At 38.9% G+C, this 19,193-nt stretch overlaps 1 protein-coding gene across 1 annotated transcript; it reads right to left on the minus strand.

Annotated features, from left to right (window-relative positions):
• Positions 1 to 844: 844 nt before the first annotated feature.
• On the minus strand, positions 845 to 12,774 carry LOC133576981 (uncharacterized). Its single transcript, XM_061930433.2, has 5 exons — positions 12,563 to 12,774; positions 12,331 to 12,498; positions 12,173 to 12,272; positions 5,213 to 5,343; positions 845 to 1,301 (listed from the first exon to the last, which is right to left on the minus strand). Exons 1-5 carry the CDS (start codon positions 12,608 to 12,610, stop codon positions 1,008 to 1,010), a joined length of 741 nt encoding a protein of 246 aa, XP_061786417.1. The 5' UTR covers positions 12,611 to 12,774; the 3' UTR covers positions 845 to 1,007.
• Between the last annotated feature and the right edge of the window lie 6,419 nt (positions 12,775 to 19,193).

The raw sequence follows: 19,193 nt of genomic DNA on the forward strand, positions 1-19,193 counted from the left end.
GGAAAAGAACCATCCGGATTGTTCTAGGCGCAAAGTTGAAAAGACAGCATCTGTGATGGTATGGGGGTGTGTTAGTGCCCAAGACATGGGTAACTTACACATCTGTGAAGGCACCATTAATGCTGAAAGGTACATACAGGTTTTGGAGCAACATATGCTGCCATCCAAGCAACGTCTTTTTCATGGACGCCCCTCCTTATTTCAGCAAGACAATGCCAAACCACTTGTTACAACAGCGTGGCTTCATAGTACAAACGTGTAAAAGAATGTGGGTACTAGACTGGCCTGCCTGTAGTCCAGACTTGTCTCCCATTGAAAATGTGTGGCGCATTATGAAGCCTAAAATACCACAACAGAGACCCCGGACTGTTGAACAACTTAAGCTGTACATCAAGCAAAAATGGGAATGAATTCCACCTGAAAAGCTTCAAAAATGTGTCTCCTCAGTTCCCAAACGTTTACAGAGTGTTGTTAAAAGGAAAGGCCATGTAACACAGTTGTAAAAATGCCACCGTGGCAACTTTTTTGCAATGTGTTGCTGCCATTAAATTCTAAGTTAATGATTATTTGCAAAAAAAAAAATAAGTTTATCTTGTTTTTGCAGTCTATTCAATTGAATATAAGTTGAAAAGGATTTGCAAATCATTGTATTCTGTTTTTATTTACAATTTACACGTGCTAACTTCACTGGTTTTGGGTTTTGTACCTTTGACTTTGTATCAGTGAACAGTTTTGTTTTGTTTTTACGTTGGGGCTTCACATGACAGGAGTGTGGTGCTCTGGCTCCCTCTAGTGTTGACAAAGTTAAACAACAGTGAATGAAGATCACAGACGGAATCAGCAATACTGGTAAAACCTTTTTATTATTAATTTATTTTAAATGTAGACTTTTGTAGGCAGAATAAACAATACATATATGGTCCTAATCCTAATTTAAAAAGTATTTGAGTTTTGGAAAAGAGGCCATGGTGAGAATGGCAGCACTTCATTCATGTCAAACTGTCATGTCACTTGTCGCCATCTTTGCCCGCCTTGTGGTTGCTCTTGTCTCGCGGTACACGCCCCATGTTGTAAAATTCCATGTTGGGCCGCATGTCAGTGAGGTGGGCGAGCCGGTTCGACATGGCGAAGAAGGCGGCGATGGCGGCGATGTCCCAGGCGTCCTCGCGGTCGAAGCCCGCGTCCTCCAAGGACTTAAAGTGCTGCTCGGTGATGGTGTCGGCGCGGCACACGGCCAGGGCGAAGTCCAGCATGGCGCGCTCTCTGGGTCCCAGCTCCGCGTTCTCGTAGTTGATGGCCACCTGGGTGAGGGCGGTCATGAAGATATTGTCATCTCTAGAAATAAGCGTGTCACCCGACAACTGCTGAAAGAAATCAAACTGAACAGGCGAGTTTTACGTTCGAATTCCACAAGAGGATTAAGTTGTGGGAGAGTCAGACAAGAAGTACACACTTTAGCACAATCCTCACATTCCAGCAACTCCTTTTATTGAAGTTCATCTTCTTAACTAGAAGAGGCAATTCCTAAAGGAATTGCGTGTGAATGTTCCAATGCTGAAGTTGAACTAAAATGCTGACAGAATGTAGTATGAATGTAAGGAAAGTTGGAATGTTGGAATGATTTGAATGTTGAACAGTTTGGATTTTCAAGAAAACCAGAATTTGGTTTGAATGTCTAGGATGAGTTTAAGGTGGAATGGTTTGAATCGATTGAAAAATGTGGGAATTGTGGAAGTTTGAAAAATGGCCAATTCATTTTGAATGGGGAAAATGAAAAAAAAAAAATAATAATAATAATAATAATAATAAAAAAGGAATTAATGGGAAATCCGGGAATTTTTTTTTTTTGAATTGTTGAAGTAGAGCACAGAATTCCTGAATGATTTGAATAAGATGAAAAATGTGGAAATTGTGGAACTTTTAAGAATTCCCCATTGATTTCAATGGGAATTTCAAAAAAATTGGGGAATTTCGGGAAAAGTGGGAATTTTTGGGAAAATGGTAAAAAAAAAACTAAACTTGAATGGTCAGAATGAGTTGAAATGGTTGGTGTTGGAATTTTTCAAATCGATCGAGAAATGTTGAATTGAGAAATGGTATTACGGAATTCCTGGAATTTCGGGAAAACCCGGGAATTTTTTCCAGTTCAAAAAACAACTTTTTGTCCTGATTAAGAGAAATGTTTTGACGGTGGAACGGTTGAAGTGGGTTGAAAAATGTGGGAGGAGTAGTCGCCAGAAAAAAAGCGTGAAAATGCGGCTTTGGAAAACCAGGAGTTCTGGAAAATCATGGAATTTTTTTGAACTTGGAAATAGGGTAGTTTGAATTTCCAGGATGGTGGAACGTGTTGAAGGTGGAATGGTTTGAATCGGTTGAAAAACTAGGGAATTGTGGAAGTTTGAAAAATGGACAATTCATTTTGAATGGGGAAAATGAAAGGAGAAAAAAAAGGAATTATGGGAAATCCGGGATTTTTTTTTTTTTTTTTTTTAGAATTGTTGAAGTAGAGCACAGAATTCCTGAACATGCTGAATCAGATGAAAAATGTGGGAATTGTGGAACTTTGAAGAATTTCCCATTGATTTCAATGAGAATTTCCCCCAAAATTTGGGAATTTCGGGAAATGTGGGAATTTTTTGGAAAATGGTAAAAAAAACAAAAAAACTTGAATGGTCTGAATGAGTTGAAATGGTTGGTGTTGGAATGTTTCAAATCGGTCGAGAAATGTTGAAGTAGTGACACGTTGAATTGAGAAATGGTATTACGGAATTCCTGGAATTTCGGGAAAACCCGGGAATTTTTTCCAGTTCAAAAAACAACTTTGTTTTTTGTCCTGATTAAGAGGAATTTTTTGACGGTGGAACGGTTGAAAAATGTGGGAGGAGTAGTCGCCAGAAAAAAAGGGTGGAAATACGGCTTTGGAAAAACCAGGAATTCTGGAAAATCCTGGAATTTTTTTCGAACTTGTAAAAAGGGTAGTTTGAATTTCCATAATGGTGGAACGTGTTGAAGGTGGAATGGTTTGAATCGGTTGAAAAATGAGGGAATTGTGGAAGTTTGAAAAATGGACAATTCATTTTGAATGGGGAAAATGAAAGAAAAAAAAAAGGAATTATGGGAAATCCGGGATTTTTTTATTTTTTTTTTAGAATTGTTGAAGTAGAGGACAGAATTCCTGAACATGCTGAATCAGATGAAAAATGTGGGAATTGTGGAACTTTGAAGAATTTCCCATTGATTTCAATGAGAATTTCCCCCAAAATTTGGGAATTTCGGGAAAAGTGGGAATTTTTGGGAAAATGGTAAAAAAAACAAAAAAAAACTTGAATGGTCTAAATGAGTTGAAATGGTTGGTGTTGGAATGTTTCACATCGGTCGAGAAATGTTGAAGTAGTGACACGTTGAATTGAGAAATTGTATTACGGAATTCCTGGAATTTCGGGAAAACCCGGGAATTTTTCTAGTTCAAAAAACAACTTTGTTTTTTGTCCTGATTAAGAGGAATGTTTTGACGGTGGAACGGTTGAAAAATGTGGGAGGAGTAGTCGCCAGAAAAAAAGGGTGGAAATACGGCTTTGGAAAACCAGGAATTCTGGAAAATCCTGGAATTTTTTTGAACTCGGAAATAGGGTAGTTTGAATTTCCAGGATGGTGGAACGTGTTGAAGGTGGAATGGTTTGAATCGGTTGAAAAATGTGGGAATTGTGGAAGTTTGAAAAATGGACAATTACTTTTGAATGGGGAATCCGGAAAACCTGGAATTCTGGGAAATCTGGGAATTTGTCAAGGGAAAGCCCGCTATTCCTAAATAGGCTGAACAGTTTGAAGTTGGAACGGTTTGAATCGGATGAAAAATGTGGAAGGTAGAGCGTGCAAAATCTGGAGAAGAAGAAGAAATGTAAATATTATTAGATTCATAAGCACTTTTCTCGACACGCAAAGCACTTTGCAGTGAGAACTGACAACCCATCAACGGCACTGACGAGGTTGGCAGAAGCTGGATTCGTACCAGGAACCCTCAACCTTCTGGACAGCCGCTATACCGCCATTCTGAGGGTATTGATAATACTGTAGACACAGAACATGACGTCATCCTGTGATTTGTAATGACTAATAAGTCTACCGTACTAAAAGGGCTAAAACAATAATATCTATATATTTAAAGTAGGGTTGTGCGGTTTACTGGTACTAGTTTAGTATTACGGTACTAATGAATCAAAAACAGTACTAGACTGTTTGAAAAGTACCGGTTTCCAACGGGCATGACGACGTGTCGTTACGTCGTGACATTGCTGGTGTTGCGAGCAGAGGAGCATGTTCGGCAGCGCGCACACACAGAGTACTTACAAGCAGACACAGTGTGTAGACAGAAAAGGGAGAATGGACGCATTTTGGCTTAAAAACTAAAGATAAAGGTGAAGTTATAACACTGAAACGCCCTCAGGAAGAGGTGCTTTAAACATGGCTAGCTCGTGTGGAGAATGCATATATTTTTAAGAGTTCTCTCTTTATTCATAGTCATGTTTAAAGCAGCTAATATTTACAGTAAACTCTGTGCTTTACCTTGAAGGGTTGGAATGTGGGAGTATAGCATACTCCCTTTTTACCTTATCAGTATTAGAACAAAGAGACTGGATTCAATAAGTTGTCTCTTCCAGTTTGATTTTCAGACCGCTTCTGTAGAACGGGTCTCCTAAAGCTTTAGTAAAACTTAGTAATATTCCTATTCTGTCTTGATGGTCCTTCTTACTCTGCATATATGTCATCTGAAAGAACTTGGGATTGACCAGTGACTTGGATTCCCTGAGGAAGACTGGTCAGACGCAACACTAGTTAGCAACTAACATCCATCCGCAGTCGGTAGTGTTTTAGCTACTTCTAAATCACTAATCCTCGCCTCCATGGCGACAAATAAAGTGAGTTTCTTACAAGTATCACTGGATGACGAGGAATAGCTAAACATGCTTCACTACACACCGTAGGAGGATACAATAGCTCACCGGCGTCACAATGTAAACAAACACCATGGGTGGATCTACACCTGACATCCACTGTAATGATACCAAGTACAAGAGCGTATCTAGTTGATACTACCATTTTTTTTAAACGATACCCATCCCTAGTGAGTGAGAACCACTGCTGTTGATCTGTAGATGAACACACAACTGGATCTAACTTAGCAGACACGGAACGAGAGGCGGGTTCACGTTACCTGGTCTGAAAGTGTGGGGTTCTTGGAGTAGATGCGGTGCAATGCACCATGGGAAACCACACAGTAAAGACACTTGTTGTGCACGCTGGTCGCCACCACAATCAGCTCGCGATCGGCCTTCGTTAATCTGCCTGCAAACACGGGTGTTGAGTTCAGGTTGTGCGGTAAATTCCAAAGCCGTAGCAGGAAAACATACTCACTGATTTTGTACAAACCCCAAAACCAGTGAAGTTGGCACGTTGTGTAAATGGTAAATAAAAACAGAATACAATGATTTGCAAATCCTTTTCAACTTATATTCAGAATAGACTGCAAAGACAAGATATTTAATGTTCACACTGGAAAACTTGGTTATTTTTTGCAAATATTAGCTCATTTGGAATTTGATGCCTGCAAGATGTTTCAAAAAAGCTGGCACAAGTGGCAAAAAAGACTGAGAAAGTTGAGGAATGCTCATCAAACACTTATTTGGAACATCCCACAGGTGAACATGCTAATTGGGAACAGGCGGGTGCCATGATTGGGTATAAAAGCAGCTTCCATGAAATGCTCAGTCATTCACAAACAAGGATGGGGCGAGGGTCACCACTTTGTCAACAAATGCGTGAGCAAATTGCATAGGAACAACATTTCTCAACCAGCTACTGCAAGGAATTTAGGGATTTCATCATCTACGGTCTGTACTATCATCAAACGGTTCAGAGATGTCCAACAGTTTAAGAACAACATTTCTCAACCAGCTATTGCAAGGAATTTAGGGATTTCATCATCTACGGTCCGTAATATCATCAAAAGGTTCAGAGAATCTGGAGAAATCACTGCACCTAACATTGAATGCCCGTGAACTTGGATCCCTCATGCGGTACTGCATCAAAAACCGACATTAGTGTGTAAAGGATATCACCACATGGGCTCAGAAACACTTCAGAAAACCACTGTCAGTAACTAAAGTTGGTCGCTACATCTGTAAGTGCAAGTTAAAACTCTACTATGCAAAGCGAAAGCAATTTATCAACAACACCCAGAAACGCCGCCGGCTTCGCTGGGCCCGAGCTCATCTAAGATGGACTGATGCAAAGTGGAAAAGTGTTCTGTGGTCTGACGAGTCCACATTTCAAATTGTTTTTGGAAACGGTGGACGTCGTGTCCTCCGGAACAAAGAGGAAAAGAACCATCCGGATTGTTATAGGCGCATTGTTCAAAAGCCTGCATCTGTGATGGTATGGGGGTGTATTAGTGCCCAAGGTATGGGTAACTTGCACATCTGTGAAGGCACCGTTATTGCTGAAAGGTACATACAGGTTTTGGTCGTTGTGGCTTGTACAGCCCTTTGAGACTTTTGTGATTTAGGGCTATATAAATAAACATTGATTGATTGATTGACTGATTGATATGTTGCCATCCAAGCAACGTTATCATGGATGCCCCTGCTTATTTCAGCAAGACAATACCAAGCCATATGTTACAGCGTGGCTTCATATTAAAAGAGTGTGGGTACTAAGCGCCCCCCGCGACCCCAAAGGGAATAAGCGGTAGAAAATGGATGGATGGATGGATGGGTACTAGACTGGCCTGCCTGTAGTCCAGACCTGTCTCCCATTGAAAATGTGTGGCACATTATGAAGCCTAAAATACCACAACGGAGACCCCGGACTGTTGAACAACTTAAGCTGTACATCAAGCAAGAATGGGAAAGAATTCCACCTGAAAAGCTTCAAAAATGTGTCTCCTCACTTCCCAAACATTTACTGAGTGTTGTTCAAGGGAAAGGCCATGTAACACAGTGGTAAAAATGCCCCTGTGACAACTTTTTTGCAATGTGTTGCTGCCATTGAATTTTAAATTAAGGATTATTTGCAAAAAAAGAATGAAGTCTCTCAGTGTGAACATTAAATATCTTGTCTTTGCAGTCTATTCAATTGAATATAAGTTGAAAAGGATTTGCAAATCATTGTATTCTATATTTTGGGTTTTGTATAACCTTGTTATACATTGTGTTATCTATTTTAGTGTATTGTCACTGGCTACTTTTTGGTTACTGTTTTCTAAGGAACATGTGTTTGTTTAACCATCTGATTTAAAAAAAAAAAACAACAACAAAAAAAAACTTTAGAAGTACACAAGTAGGGCTGGGCGATATTTCGAATATAATCGATATATATCGCGGGTTTGTTTCTGTGCGATATAGAAAATGACTTTATCGTGAGTGTAGTGGATTGTCCGAAGCTTAAACAGCAACAAAAGTGAGTTTAGTACAAAAAGGTTTATTTACCCATAGTCAAAAAGTACAAAGTTGGATTGAGTTGCCCGTGCAGACTGACAACCGTCCTCCGGAGGACACACGAATCAAGCAATCACACTTAGCCCTTGTCTCTTGGCCCTTTTATCTGTTTCCTTCATGCGTCAAGGTCCTGTTGTTTTCGACCTGTTTGTTCTGCAACATCCTTGAATCCCTTAGTCATAATAAACAATCAAAACATTTTGTAGAATGGTCAGACCGACTCCATATTCAACTTTTGCCTACATCTGGTCCTATGGTGGTTTAGAATAGACGAGAAATGAAACGAACAGACATTCTTGACAGACACGAAATATAGTTCAAAAGTTAGAAATTCCACTACATAAGTATTCGAGTATACGTTCTCATGCAGTTGCTTTTAGCTGCGGGCATTACACTACAGGCTCTTCTCACTCTTTCTTGTCTCTCCTTCTCACAGAGACATAAAACAAGCACACCTGTTGCGCGTGCAACGTCATACGCCCTCGCCGAGCAGAGAGGTAGCAGAGAAGAATGTACTATAGGTAAAGTTAGCTGTGGCAGGTGCAAGCGGAGTGGTGCGAGTGGTAATACGAGAGAGAGAAGGTGCGAATCTGGTAACAAATGAAAAAAGAAGAATGAATTTCCAAGAAAAACAACACGGGGTCCATCGTCTGCCGGCGGTTTGGCTTCAAGCGGGAAGATGTTGAACAGACAACCGTAATATGTCAAAAGCAAAAAAAGCGTTGCTACAAAAAGTAGCAGCACTGCTAATTTGTAGCATCATTTGAAAAGTCACCAGCTAGAGAATAAGGAGTGCTTGAAACTCTGCACGTCAACATCTCCGGCCGGTGCCACTCCCAACAAAATGCCGAAGCAATCAGCACTGACCCAATTGAGCCTGGCGCCTTCCACTTCCAGATCAACACCGTATGAAAAATAGTAATAGTCAACAACAGATAGCGAAGGACATACACTATTTGATTTCCTATTATGCAGCTCATTTTTATTTGACAGTTATTAAAATATCTTGTGTGACATCATGCACAAAAGTGCACTTTATTTGTTTTAAACTATTGTATTGGTGTTCTGTCCAAAAAGTGCACTTTAATTTAGTGTTGTTTTGATATGTCATCTTAGTGACATCATGCACAAAAGTGCACTAATAGCTTGTTTTAAAGGCCTACTGAAACCCACTGCTACCGACCACGCAGTCTGATAGTTTAAGATGAAATCTTAACATTGCAACACATGCCAATACGGCCGGGTTAGCTTACTAAAGTGCAATTTTAAATTTTGCGCGTAATATCCTGCTGAAAACGTCTCAGTATGATGACGCCTGTGCGTGACGTCACGGATTGTAGAGGACATTTTGGGACAGCATGGTGGCCAGCTATTAAGTCGTCTGTTTTCATCGCAAAATTCCACAGTATTCTGGACATCTGTGTTGGTGAATCTTTTGCAATTTGTTCAATGAACAATGGAGACAGCAAAGAAGAAAGCTGTAGGTGGGAAGCGGTGTATTGCGGCAGGTGTTGTGCCGGATAACGCACCCCCGCCGTAGAATGCACCCCCTGTCTGTTGTGCCGGATAACACAGCCGGTGTTTCATTGTTTACATTCCCGGAAGATGACAGTCAAGCTTTACCATTGGCCTGTGGAGAACTGGGACAACAGAGACTCTTACCAGGAGGACTTTGAGTTGGATACGCAGACGCGGTACCGTGAGTACGCATGCAGCTGCGGCTTCCAAACATTTGATCGCTTGCCCGTACGTGCGTGTATGTGCATGTCACGTACGTAACTTTGGGGACTTCGGGGAAATATATGTGCTGTATGAACTTTGGGGAGGTGAACGGTACTTTGGGCTGTGGGATTGAGTGTGTTGTGCAGGTGTTTGAGTTGTATTGGCGGGTTATATGGACGGGAGGGGGGAGGTGTTTGTTATGCGGGATTAATTTGTGGCAAATTAAATATAAGCCTGATTGTGTTGTGGCTAATAGAGTATATATATGTCTTGTGTTTATTTACTGTTTTAGTCATTCCCACCTGCCTCTCACAGCATCTTCCTTATCTGAATCGCTCCCACTGCCCTCTAGTCCTTCACTCTCACTTTCCTCATCCACGAATCTTTCATCCTCGCTCAAATTAATGGGGAAATCGTCGCTTTCTCGGTCCGAATCGCTCTCGCTGCTGGTGGCCATGATTGTAAACAATGTGCGGATGTGAGGAGCTCCACAACCTGTGACGTCACGCGGTACAGGCAAGGCTTTTTTATCAGCGACCAAAAGTTGTGAACTTTATCGTCGATGTTCTCTACTAAATCCTTTCAGCAAAAATATGGCAATATCACGAAATGATCAAGTATGACACATAGAATGGACCTGCTATCCCCGTTTAAATAAGAACATCGCATTTCAGTAGGCCTTTAAATTGTCTCTGACAATCTTGCACTTTCTGTTTTGAAATGACATGAATGTTTGTGCCACTGCTTAATAACTGTTTAATAAATACACTTTTGGTAAATTGACTTAGTTGTGATTTCCCTCTCTGCATGAAAGTTTAAAATGAGCATATATTAATGCTAGAGATGTCCGATATTATCGGCCGATAAATGCGTTAAAATGTAATGTAAATCAACATAAAAACACAAGATACACTTACAGTTAGTGCATCAACCCAAAAAACCTCCCTCCCCCATTTACACAAAAGTGTTGTTTCTTTCAGTTATTAATATTCTGGTTCCTACATTATATATCAATATATATCAATACAGTCTGCAGGGATACAGTCCGTAAGCACACATGATTGTGCGAGCTGCTGGTCCACTAATAGTACTAACCTTTAACAGTTAATTTTACTAATTTTCATTAATTACTAGCTTCTATGTAACTGTTTTTATATTGTTTTACTTTCTTTTTTATTCAAGAAAATGTTTTTAATTTATTTATCTAATTGTATTAATTTTTTTTTTTAAGTGCCTTATCTTCACCATACCTGGTTGTCCAAATTAGGCATAATAATGTGTTAATTCCACGGCTGTATATATCGGTTGATATCGGTATCTGTAATTAAAGAGTTGGACAATATCGGAATATCGGATATCGGCAAAAAGCCATTATCGGACATCCCTAATTAATGCAGTATGAACAAGAATGTTTTAATGTAGACACATGGAATCATCATACTGCTGTGATTATATGCATCAAGTGTTCATTCAAGGCTAAGGCAAAATATCGAGATATATATCGTGTATCGTGACATGGCCTAAAAATATGGAGATATTAATAAAAGGCCATATCGCCCAGCCCAATACACAAGCAACTAATGCTGCTGTATTTATACATGGTGTTTACGTGACGTCACACATCCGGGTTATCCCGGGTCATCCGCCATCTTGGGAGGCAAACAAAACACACCTGGCCTAGTTGACACGCTTCACGATTATTGACTGTATTAACCAGGGGTCTCAGACACGATGCCCACACCTTTTTATGGAATTTTTAAGCTGGTGCGGCACGCGGGTTTTAAATGAATAGTGGTTGTCAGCGTCATGCGTGCCGTGATGGTACAACATATAGCGCCCACTACTATCAGCGTGCCTGGACAATAGCTTCGAGCAAACACTGGTGAAAGGCGCATAATGGTTATTTCCTGTTGGGTGAATGGATGTACAAATCGACGGGATGGATCAGTGCAGCGAGGATTTTTCAGTATTCCTAAAATTAGACACAACGAAGGAGAACAGACAAGGAAAATCAGCGAGGAGAGACGACGCTTGTGGTTGGCAAGCATCAACAGGAAAGAGGAGCCATCTCAACATTCCAAAATATGTTCTGATCACTTTGTAACAGGTAGGATTACGTCTCAATCTGTTTATTAAACATTTTAGAACGATGTATTGTTTATTTTTTTGTCAATTTGCTATTCTCGAAGCCCTTTATGGGATGGACCACGAAAGCGAAAGCCCCCCCCCCCCCTCAGGATATATAGCGCCCATCTCAGCCCAGGTTGCTTGTACACGAAATGAGTTGTAGATCTCAATGGATAAAATATTTAGGTATCAACCTTGTCATAAGTTAGATACATTAGAGATGCACTTTTGTTTGGTAATTACATAAGTGTTGCAATGAAATAAGGACAGGCTTGGGCAGACTCCCCTTATCCTAAGGAGTCCGACGTGTCCTCGCTAAACACATGGTTTTAATGTACGTTATATATACATACCCTGCCCACTACAAGCACTTTCTCGTTTGCAGTCATGCTTTTAACGTCGCTGACCCATCCGTTAATAAACTGGTTGTACGCCTCCAGAGACTTGAATGCCCTCAATTCCTCCATTGTATAGGCACTGGTGTAATTGACGAGGTAGTTCAAAATGTCTATGTACGTTATGGCCGGGAGGCATTTGTGGTCATACGTGAAACTTTGTTTCGGCACTTCGTACGGGTCAACGCCTATGCATTGTGTCTTCTGGTTGTATCTTTCCAACGTCTGGTTGTCCAAGCCTTCTTTATACTTCTTTTTTGCTGGTTTCTCGGCCATTATGCATACGTTTGTGAACGGGTTCGTATATATGAATTTGCTGATGTTGTACCGGTGCGCTTGCCTTTCAAAATGGCGGATCGCGCGGAGCATCATGGGAAATCAGTCGGGCGTGAAAACTATGTATTGTGCATGCTCAAATGGAAATAAAACACACACCTGTCTCCTTGTTCATGAGTTCATTGTAGTAGGAGAAGAAGGCTCTAAACTCTGCAGGTCTGTGAGAAAGGACTTTGAAGACATTGGGTAGGAAACCTCCCTGTAAACAGATATGTTTAGAGCATTAAAAAAAAAAACATGCTTGTTTTTGTTGCTACCTTGGACTCCACTTCCTCCATAAGCTCCACTATGTCATAAGGCAGGTCTTTCTTGTAAGGCACCGGATAGCGGCTGATGGTCTCCGGGGGCTCACTGGAGAAAGGTCTGACCCTGGCCGTCCCCTCGGTCCGCTTGGCCAGGAGCAGGCAACCCCAACGCGGGGAGGTCTGCACGGGAAACATGCGTTAGAACAGACATGTAAACGCACCACGACTTGTCGGGGCAACTCACAAGGTGACTGGACGCCAAAAACAACCTCCGAACAAAGATGTTCGCCATTAGATTTGGTTTTGTGTCAGAATGAGGAAGTTAGCTATTTGTTTTAAATCAGTCGGAACATTAAGTTTTATTTTCATTATCCAATCACCGTGTCGTGTTGGGGGTACCGCCTGTGGTGACGTACCGCGATCGGTCCACGCATGCGTGAAGGCGACGTAATTTCCTGTCAACTTGTTTTACGGTAATTTCCTTTGCGACAGGTCGTTTGAAATACGGCATAATTTTTCCGACCTATGTGGCTCGGTTTAACATAGACATCTTATAAGTAGACGCAGCATTGGCTGCTGTGACGCAAGAAATTCGGCCGCCATCTTGAAGTGGTGATGAGGAACCGGCGAGTGGCCTAAACTGACAGTTGACAGGTATAAAACAAAGATGGTGTTCCGCGTTTTCCTGCTCAAATGAGCGGACTAGTGATGGGTTGATGAGGCGTCATGAAGCTTTTCGACACATTGCAAAACTGTATTGATACTATGTCACTAAATACTGACATCTGCTGGACATTAAAAATCCCTACAGGCAACCTATGGACCGACTCAACTGACACTGATTTTATGACCTAGTACAGTGGTTCTCAAATGGGGGTAAGCGTACCCCTGGGGGTACTTGAAGGTATGCCAAGGGGTACGTGAGATTTTTTTAAAATAGCAACAATTCAAAAATCCTTTATAAATATATTTATTGAATAATAATTCAACAAAATATGAATGTAAGTTCATAAACTCAGTGAAGCACAAGCTCAGGTTTGTCACTAAAATGTCTGTCAAAAAGAACTGTGAAAAGCAATGCAACAATGCAATATTCAGTGTTGACAGCTAGATTTTTTTGTGGACATGTTCCATAAATATTGATATTAAAGATTTTTTTTTTGTGAAGAAATGTTTAGAATTAAGTTCATGAATCCAGATGGATCTCTAATACAATCCCCAAAGAGGGCACTTTAAGTTGATGATTACTTCTATGTGTAGAAATCTTTATTTATAATTGAATCACTTGTTTATTTTTCAACAAGTTTTTAGTTATTTGTATATCTTTTTTTCCAAATAGTTCAAGAAAGACCACTACAAATGAGCAATATTTTGCACTGTTATACAATTTAATAAATCAGAAACTGATGACATAGTGCTGTATTTTTTTTTTCAACCAAAAATGCTTTGCTCTGATTAGGGGGTACTTGAATTTAAAAAAATCACAGGGGGTCCATTGCTGAAAAAAGGTTGAGAACCACTGACCTAGTATATACAATAATATAAACCAAGTCATTTGTATTTCATTTAGGATTATTTCATAACTTCATTTGAATAAAAATATATTTTTTGTCTTTTTTAGATACAGTCAATAAATAATGTGAACATGTATCATAACATGGAAATCTAAGAGAACGTGTTGTGAATGAGGATGCTTGTGGACCTGGAAATAATAATTTTTCTTTTTTTTTTTTTACACATTTTTCTTTTTTTTAAAAACAGTTTTTCCAACGTATTCAATTTTAGACGCTTTCTCTTCTTAGTTATTATTTCTCCGGCTGTAGAAAAGAGCCGCTCACAGGGCACAGAGTCAGCATCAGTGCGACACAGTTGGCGTATCGGTCACGTGACCAAAACAGCTCATGATCGGTCACGTGACTTTCTAAAAGCGGTACACGCACCGACACAGGGTTTCGCTCTATGAGCTCGACGCATGCGCCGATGCATCGGTGTTGCCGGACCCATCACTAGAGCGGACTGTTGAAAATAGGAATCGGGGGATTACTTTTCACAAGTAAGATTTAACATTAACGTACTATTGGTTGTATTTTGTGAAAATAATATTACCACACAGTTGAGAAGGAGCAAAGATCTTCAATAGTACTGAAATCGTAGCCGCTAGCAAACAAGAGTATGACCATGATAGAATTTGTCTATGAAATTAATTAAATTTAAAAATATCATACTTGAATAACATAAAGTTGAAATAAATGATTGTGACACCTAAAACAAAATTCACCAGCCGCCACTGATTATGATGCATTCTCATTTTAGGCAAAGTATAAGACAATACTTTCTTAACAGTATAATTGTAACCAGGAATAAGTCTTCAAGTAACAATATTGAAATACTATCATTGTTGGGTAAGACAGAATTTGGTTTTATTCTGAATCCAGTGAAACAGATTGGTGGTTTTAGCTGACATAAAGACTTTCAGGTGTGTATATATGTTTATGTTTAAGTATTTGGCAGACGCTTTTATCCAAAGCGACATACACAAAAAATACATATAAAACAATGACTGTAAACATGATCATTTAAGGGAAGAATGTAATACACAATATCAATACAAAGTGTCAAGACAGAATAAACTCAACAAAGTCTATAGGTCCTTACGATATATAGATATCTAATGTATTCATACATGTTTATGTAGGATATACGCATCTATATATAACCTAATCATATTGTTTCTTCAACTAAAAAATAGCTGACCGTTTTTCCCCCCCTTCTCTGGGATTATATTACCAGTTTTGATCTCGGACGTCCTTCTTCACCACAACCATCCGTTGTGGTAAAGAAGGAGCTGAGCCGGAAGGCAAAGCTCTCAGTTTACTGGTCGATCTACGTTCCCATCCTCACCTATGGTCATGAGCTTTGGGTTATGACCGAAAGGACAAGATCACGGGTACAAGCGGCCGAAATGAGTTTCCTCCGCCGGGTGGCAGGGCTCTCCCTTAGAGATAGGGTGAGAAGCTCTGTCATCCAGGAGGAGCTCAAAGTAAAGCCGCTGCTCCTCCACATCAAAAGGAGCCAGATGAGGTGGTTCGGGCATCTGGTCAGGATGCCACCCAATCGCCTCCCTCGGGAGGTGTTTAGGCCACGTCCGACCGGTAGGAGGCCACGGGGAAGACCCAGGACACGTTGGGAAGACTATGTCTCCCGGCTGGCCTGGGAACGCCTCGGGATCCCCCGGGAAGAGCTGGACAAAATAGCTGGGGAGAGGGAAGTCTGGGCTTCCCTGCTTAGGCTTTTGCCCTTGCGACCCGAACTCGGATAAGCGGAAGAAGATGGATGGATGGATGGATGGATGGATCTCGGACGTCTGGTCACTTATAGCATATAAGAAAATTCTATTACTGTTAAGCAAACTATGAATAATAAAACACGCCAAAAATGTGTCCTTTATCATAGCTACACGTATGACAAAAAATAAAACGCGTGAAAATCAGTGGTATTCAGTGAGGTAAGATGAATTAAATGCGCTGACAGTTCATTGCTCCTGCCAAATGAATTGCACTGAGTAGAGCGGATCACCACTCCAAGATGGCGGCCCCGCGTCTCGTCAGCGCCAGTAGGCAGTAGCGCTCGATCTTGCGTCTACTTATAAGATGTCTATGCGGTTTAATTTCTCTCCGCGCCTATAGAAGAGATCAAATTTAGTATTTTTGTAAACGATTGTAACATAGAAATGTTTGTCAACATTATTATGCTCCAGGTAAAAACAATTCTACATAAATGTCGATTTAAATTTAAATGTGGATTTATGAAAGTAAGGCCTACATTTTCTAATTGGCTTAATGAGTTACAATTATCAATCAAATCTTGGAGAATGATAATAGAACAAAAGCCCTTAAATTGATATCCTTGTTAAAAACATTTAAAGTGATTTAGGTAGCCCTTTTTGTCTTCTTTTTTTCATATGTTTTAGTATTATTACTCTATCTGTATTTGATTTTGTTTTCTTTCCTTGATGTTGAAAGTGCTTTGACTTTTGTGTGAATTATAAATGTATGTTTGTTGTTCAATTAAAAAAAAACAAGGCATACCTCACTTGCTTTGACCAGGCTCCATTTTAGGATACACAACATGACATTTTCTTGGGGGTTTTACTTTTATTTCCGATTGTTTATTACCTAAAAGTCAACGTTTACAAATATCAAGTGGACTACAAGTCCCACTGTGGCACATTGCACAATTGCCGGTTTTCAGGCGGAGAAAGGACTTATTCAACACTTTGTTTTAAAGACGTGCTTTAAAACTTTGTTTTAAATTCCTTTGCAAAAAACATTTGCAAAGGAATTGTACCTTTGCAACCTCATTATACTATTGGCTAAGTTTTATATTTATAAATGTAAGTTTCTCAACAACAACAACAAAAAACTACGTAATTTGTGTAATTTGTAACTTGTGTTACGAAAGATCATTCGGAATACGGCATCATTTTGCCGACCTATGTGGCTCGGTTTAATTTCCCTCTGCGCCTATATAAGAGATCACATTTGGTATTTTTGTAAACGATTGTAACATAGAAATGTTTGTCAACATTATTATGCTCCAGGTAAAAACAATTCTACATAAATGTCGATTTATGAAAGTAAGGCCTACATTTTCTACTTGGCTTAATGAGTTACAATTATCAATCAAATCTTGGAGAATGATAAACAAAAGCCCTTAAATTGATATCCTTGTTAAAAACATTTAAAGTGATTTAGGTAGCCCTTTTTTCATATTTTGTACTATTATTACTCTATCTGTATTTGCTTTTGTTTTCTTTCCTTGATATTGAAAGTGCTTTGACATTTGTGTAAATTATAAATGTATGTTGGTTGTTAATTAAAAAAAAAAACATTTAAAGTGATTTAGGTAGCCCCTTTTGTCTTTTTTTTTTCCATATTTTTTTGGTATTTCTCTATCTGTATTTGCTTTTGTTTTCTTTCCTTGATGTTGAAAGTGCTTTGACTTTTGTGTGAATTATAAATGTATGTTTGTTGTTCAATAAAAAAATTAAAACAAACAAGGCATACCTCATTTGCTTTGACCGGGCTCCATTTTATGATACACAACATGACATTTTCTTGGGGGTTTTACTTGTATTTCCGATTGTTTATTGCCCAAAAGGCAGCGTTTACAAATATCAAGTGGACTACAAGTCCCACTGTGGCACATTGCACAATTGCCGGTTTTCAGGCGGAGAAAGGACTTATTCAACACTTTGTTTTAAAGACGTGCTATTTGGATTTACACAGTATGAGAAAAAACATTTGCAAAGGAATTGTACCTTTGCAACCTCATTATACTATTGGCTAAGTTTTATATTCATAAATGTAAGTTTCTCAACAACAACAAAAAACTACATAGTTTCCTGTCAACTTGTTTTACGGCAGGTCGTTCGGAATACGGAATAATTTTTCCGACCTATGTGGCTCGGTTTAATTTCTCTCCGCGCCTGGAGAAGTGATCAAATTTGGTATTTTTATAAACAAGAAATGTTTGTCAACATTATTATTGCTCCAGGCAAATATTTTTCTATATAAATGTTGATTTATGAAAGTAAGGCCTACATTTTCTAATTGGCTTAATGGGTTACAATTATCAATCAAATCTTGGAGACTGATAATAGTACAAAAGCCCTTAAATTGATATCCTTGTTAAAAACATTTAAAGTGTTTTGTTTTTTTTTCATATTTTTTAGTATTATTAGTCTATCTGTATTTGCTTTTGTTGTCTTTCCTTGATGTTGAAAGTTCTTTGACTTTTGAGTGAATTATAAATGTATGTTTGTTGTTCAATAAAAAAGAAACCTTTAAAGTGATTCAGGTAGCCCTTTTTGTCTTTTATTTGTTTTTGTTTTTTCATATTTTTTAGTATTATTACTCTATCTGTATTTGCTTTTGTTTTCTTTCCTTGATGTTGAAAGTGCTTTGAATTTTGTGTGAATTATAAATGTATGTTGGTTGTTCAATAAAAAAGAAACATTTTAAGTGCTTTAGGTAGCCCTTTTTGTCTTTTTTTCATATTTTTTTTAGTATTATTACTCTGTCTGTATTTGCTTTTGTTTTCTTTCCTTGATGTTGAAAGTGCTTTGACTTTTGTGTGAATTATAAATGTATGTTTGTTGTTCAATAAAAAAAAAAACATTTAAAGTGATCTAGGTAGCCCTTTTTGTCTTTTTTTTCATATTTTTTAGTATTATTACTCTATCTGTATTTGCTTTTGTTTTCTGTCCTTGATGTTGAAAGTGCTTTGACTTTTGTGTAAATTATAAATTTATGTTTGTTGTTCATTAAAAAAAAATTAAAAAACAAGGCATACCTCACTTGCTTTGACCGGGCTCCATTTTATGATACACAACATGACATTTTCTTGGGGGTTTTACTTGTATTTCCGATTGTTTATTGCCCAAAAGGCAGCGTTTACAAATATCAAGTGGACTACAAGTCCCACTGTGGCACATTGCACAATTGCCTGTTTTCAGGCGGAGAAAGGACTTATTCAACACTTTGTTTTAAAGACGTGCTATTTGGATTTACACAGTATGAGAAAAAACATTTGCAAAGGAATTGTACCTTTGCAACCTCATTATACTATTGGCTAAGTTTTATATTCATAAATGTAAGTTTCTCAACAACAACAAAAAACTACATAGTTTCCTGTCAACTTGTTTTACGGCAGGTCGTTCGGAATACGGAATAATTTTTACGACCTATGTGGCTCGGTTTAATTTCTCTCCGCGCCTGGAGAAGGGATCAAATTTAGTATTTTTATAAACAAGAAATGTTTGTCAACATTATTATTGCTCCAGGCAAATATTTTTCTATATAAATGTTGATTTA

The sequence above is a fragment of the Nerophis lumbriciformis genome, linkage group LG36 (assembly GCF_033978685.3).
Source record: "Nerophis lumbriciformis linkage group LG36, RoL_Nlum_v2.1, whole genome shotgun sequence".
NCBI lineage: Eukaryota > Metazoa > Chordata > Actinopteri > Syngnathiformes > Syngnathidae > Nerophis > Nerophis lumbriciformis.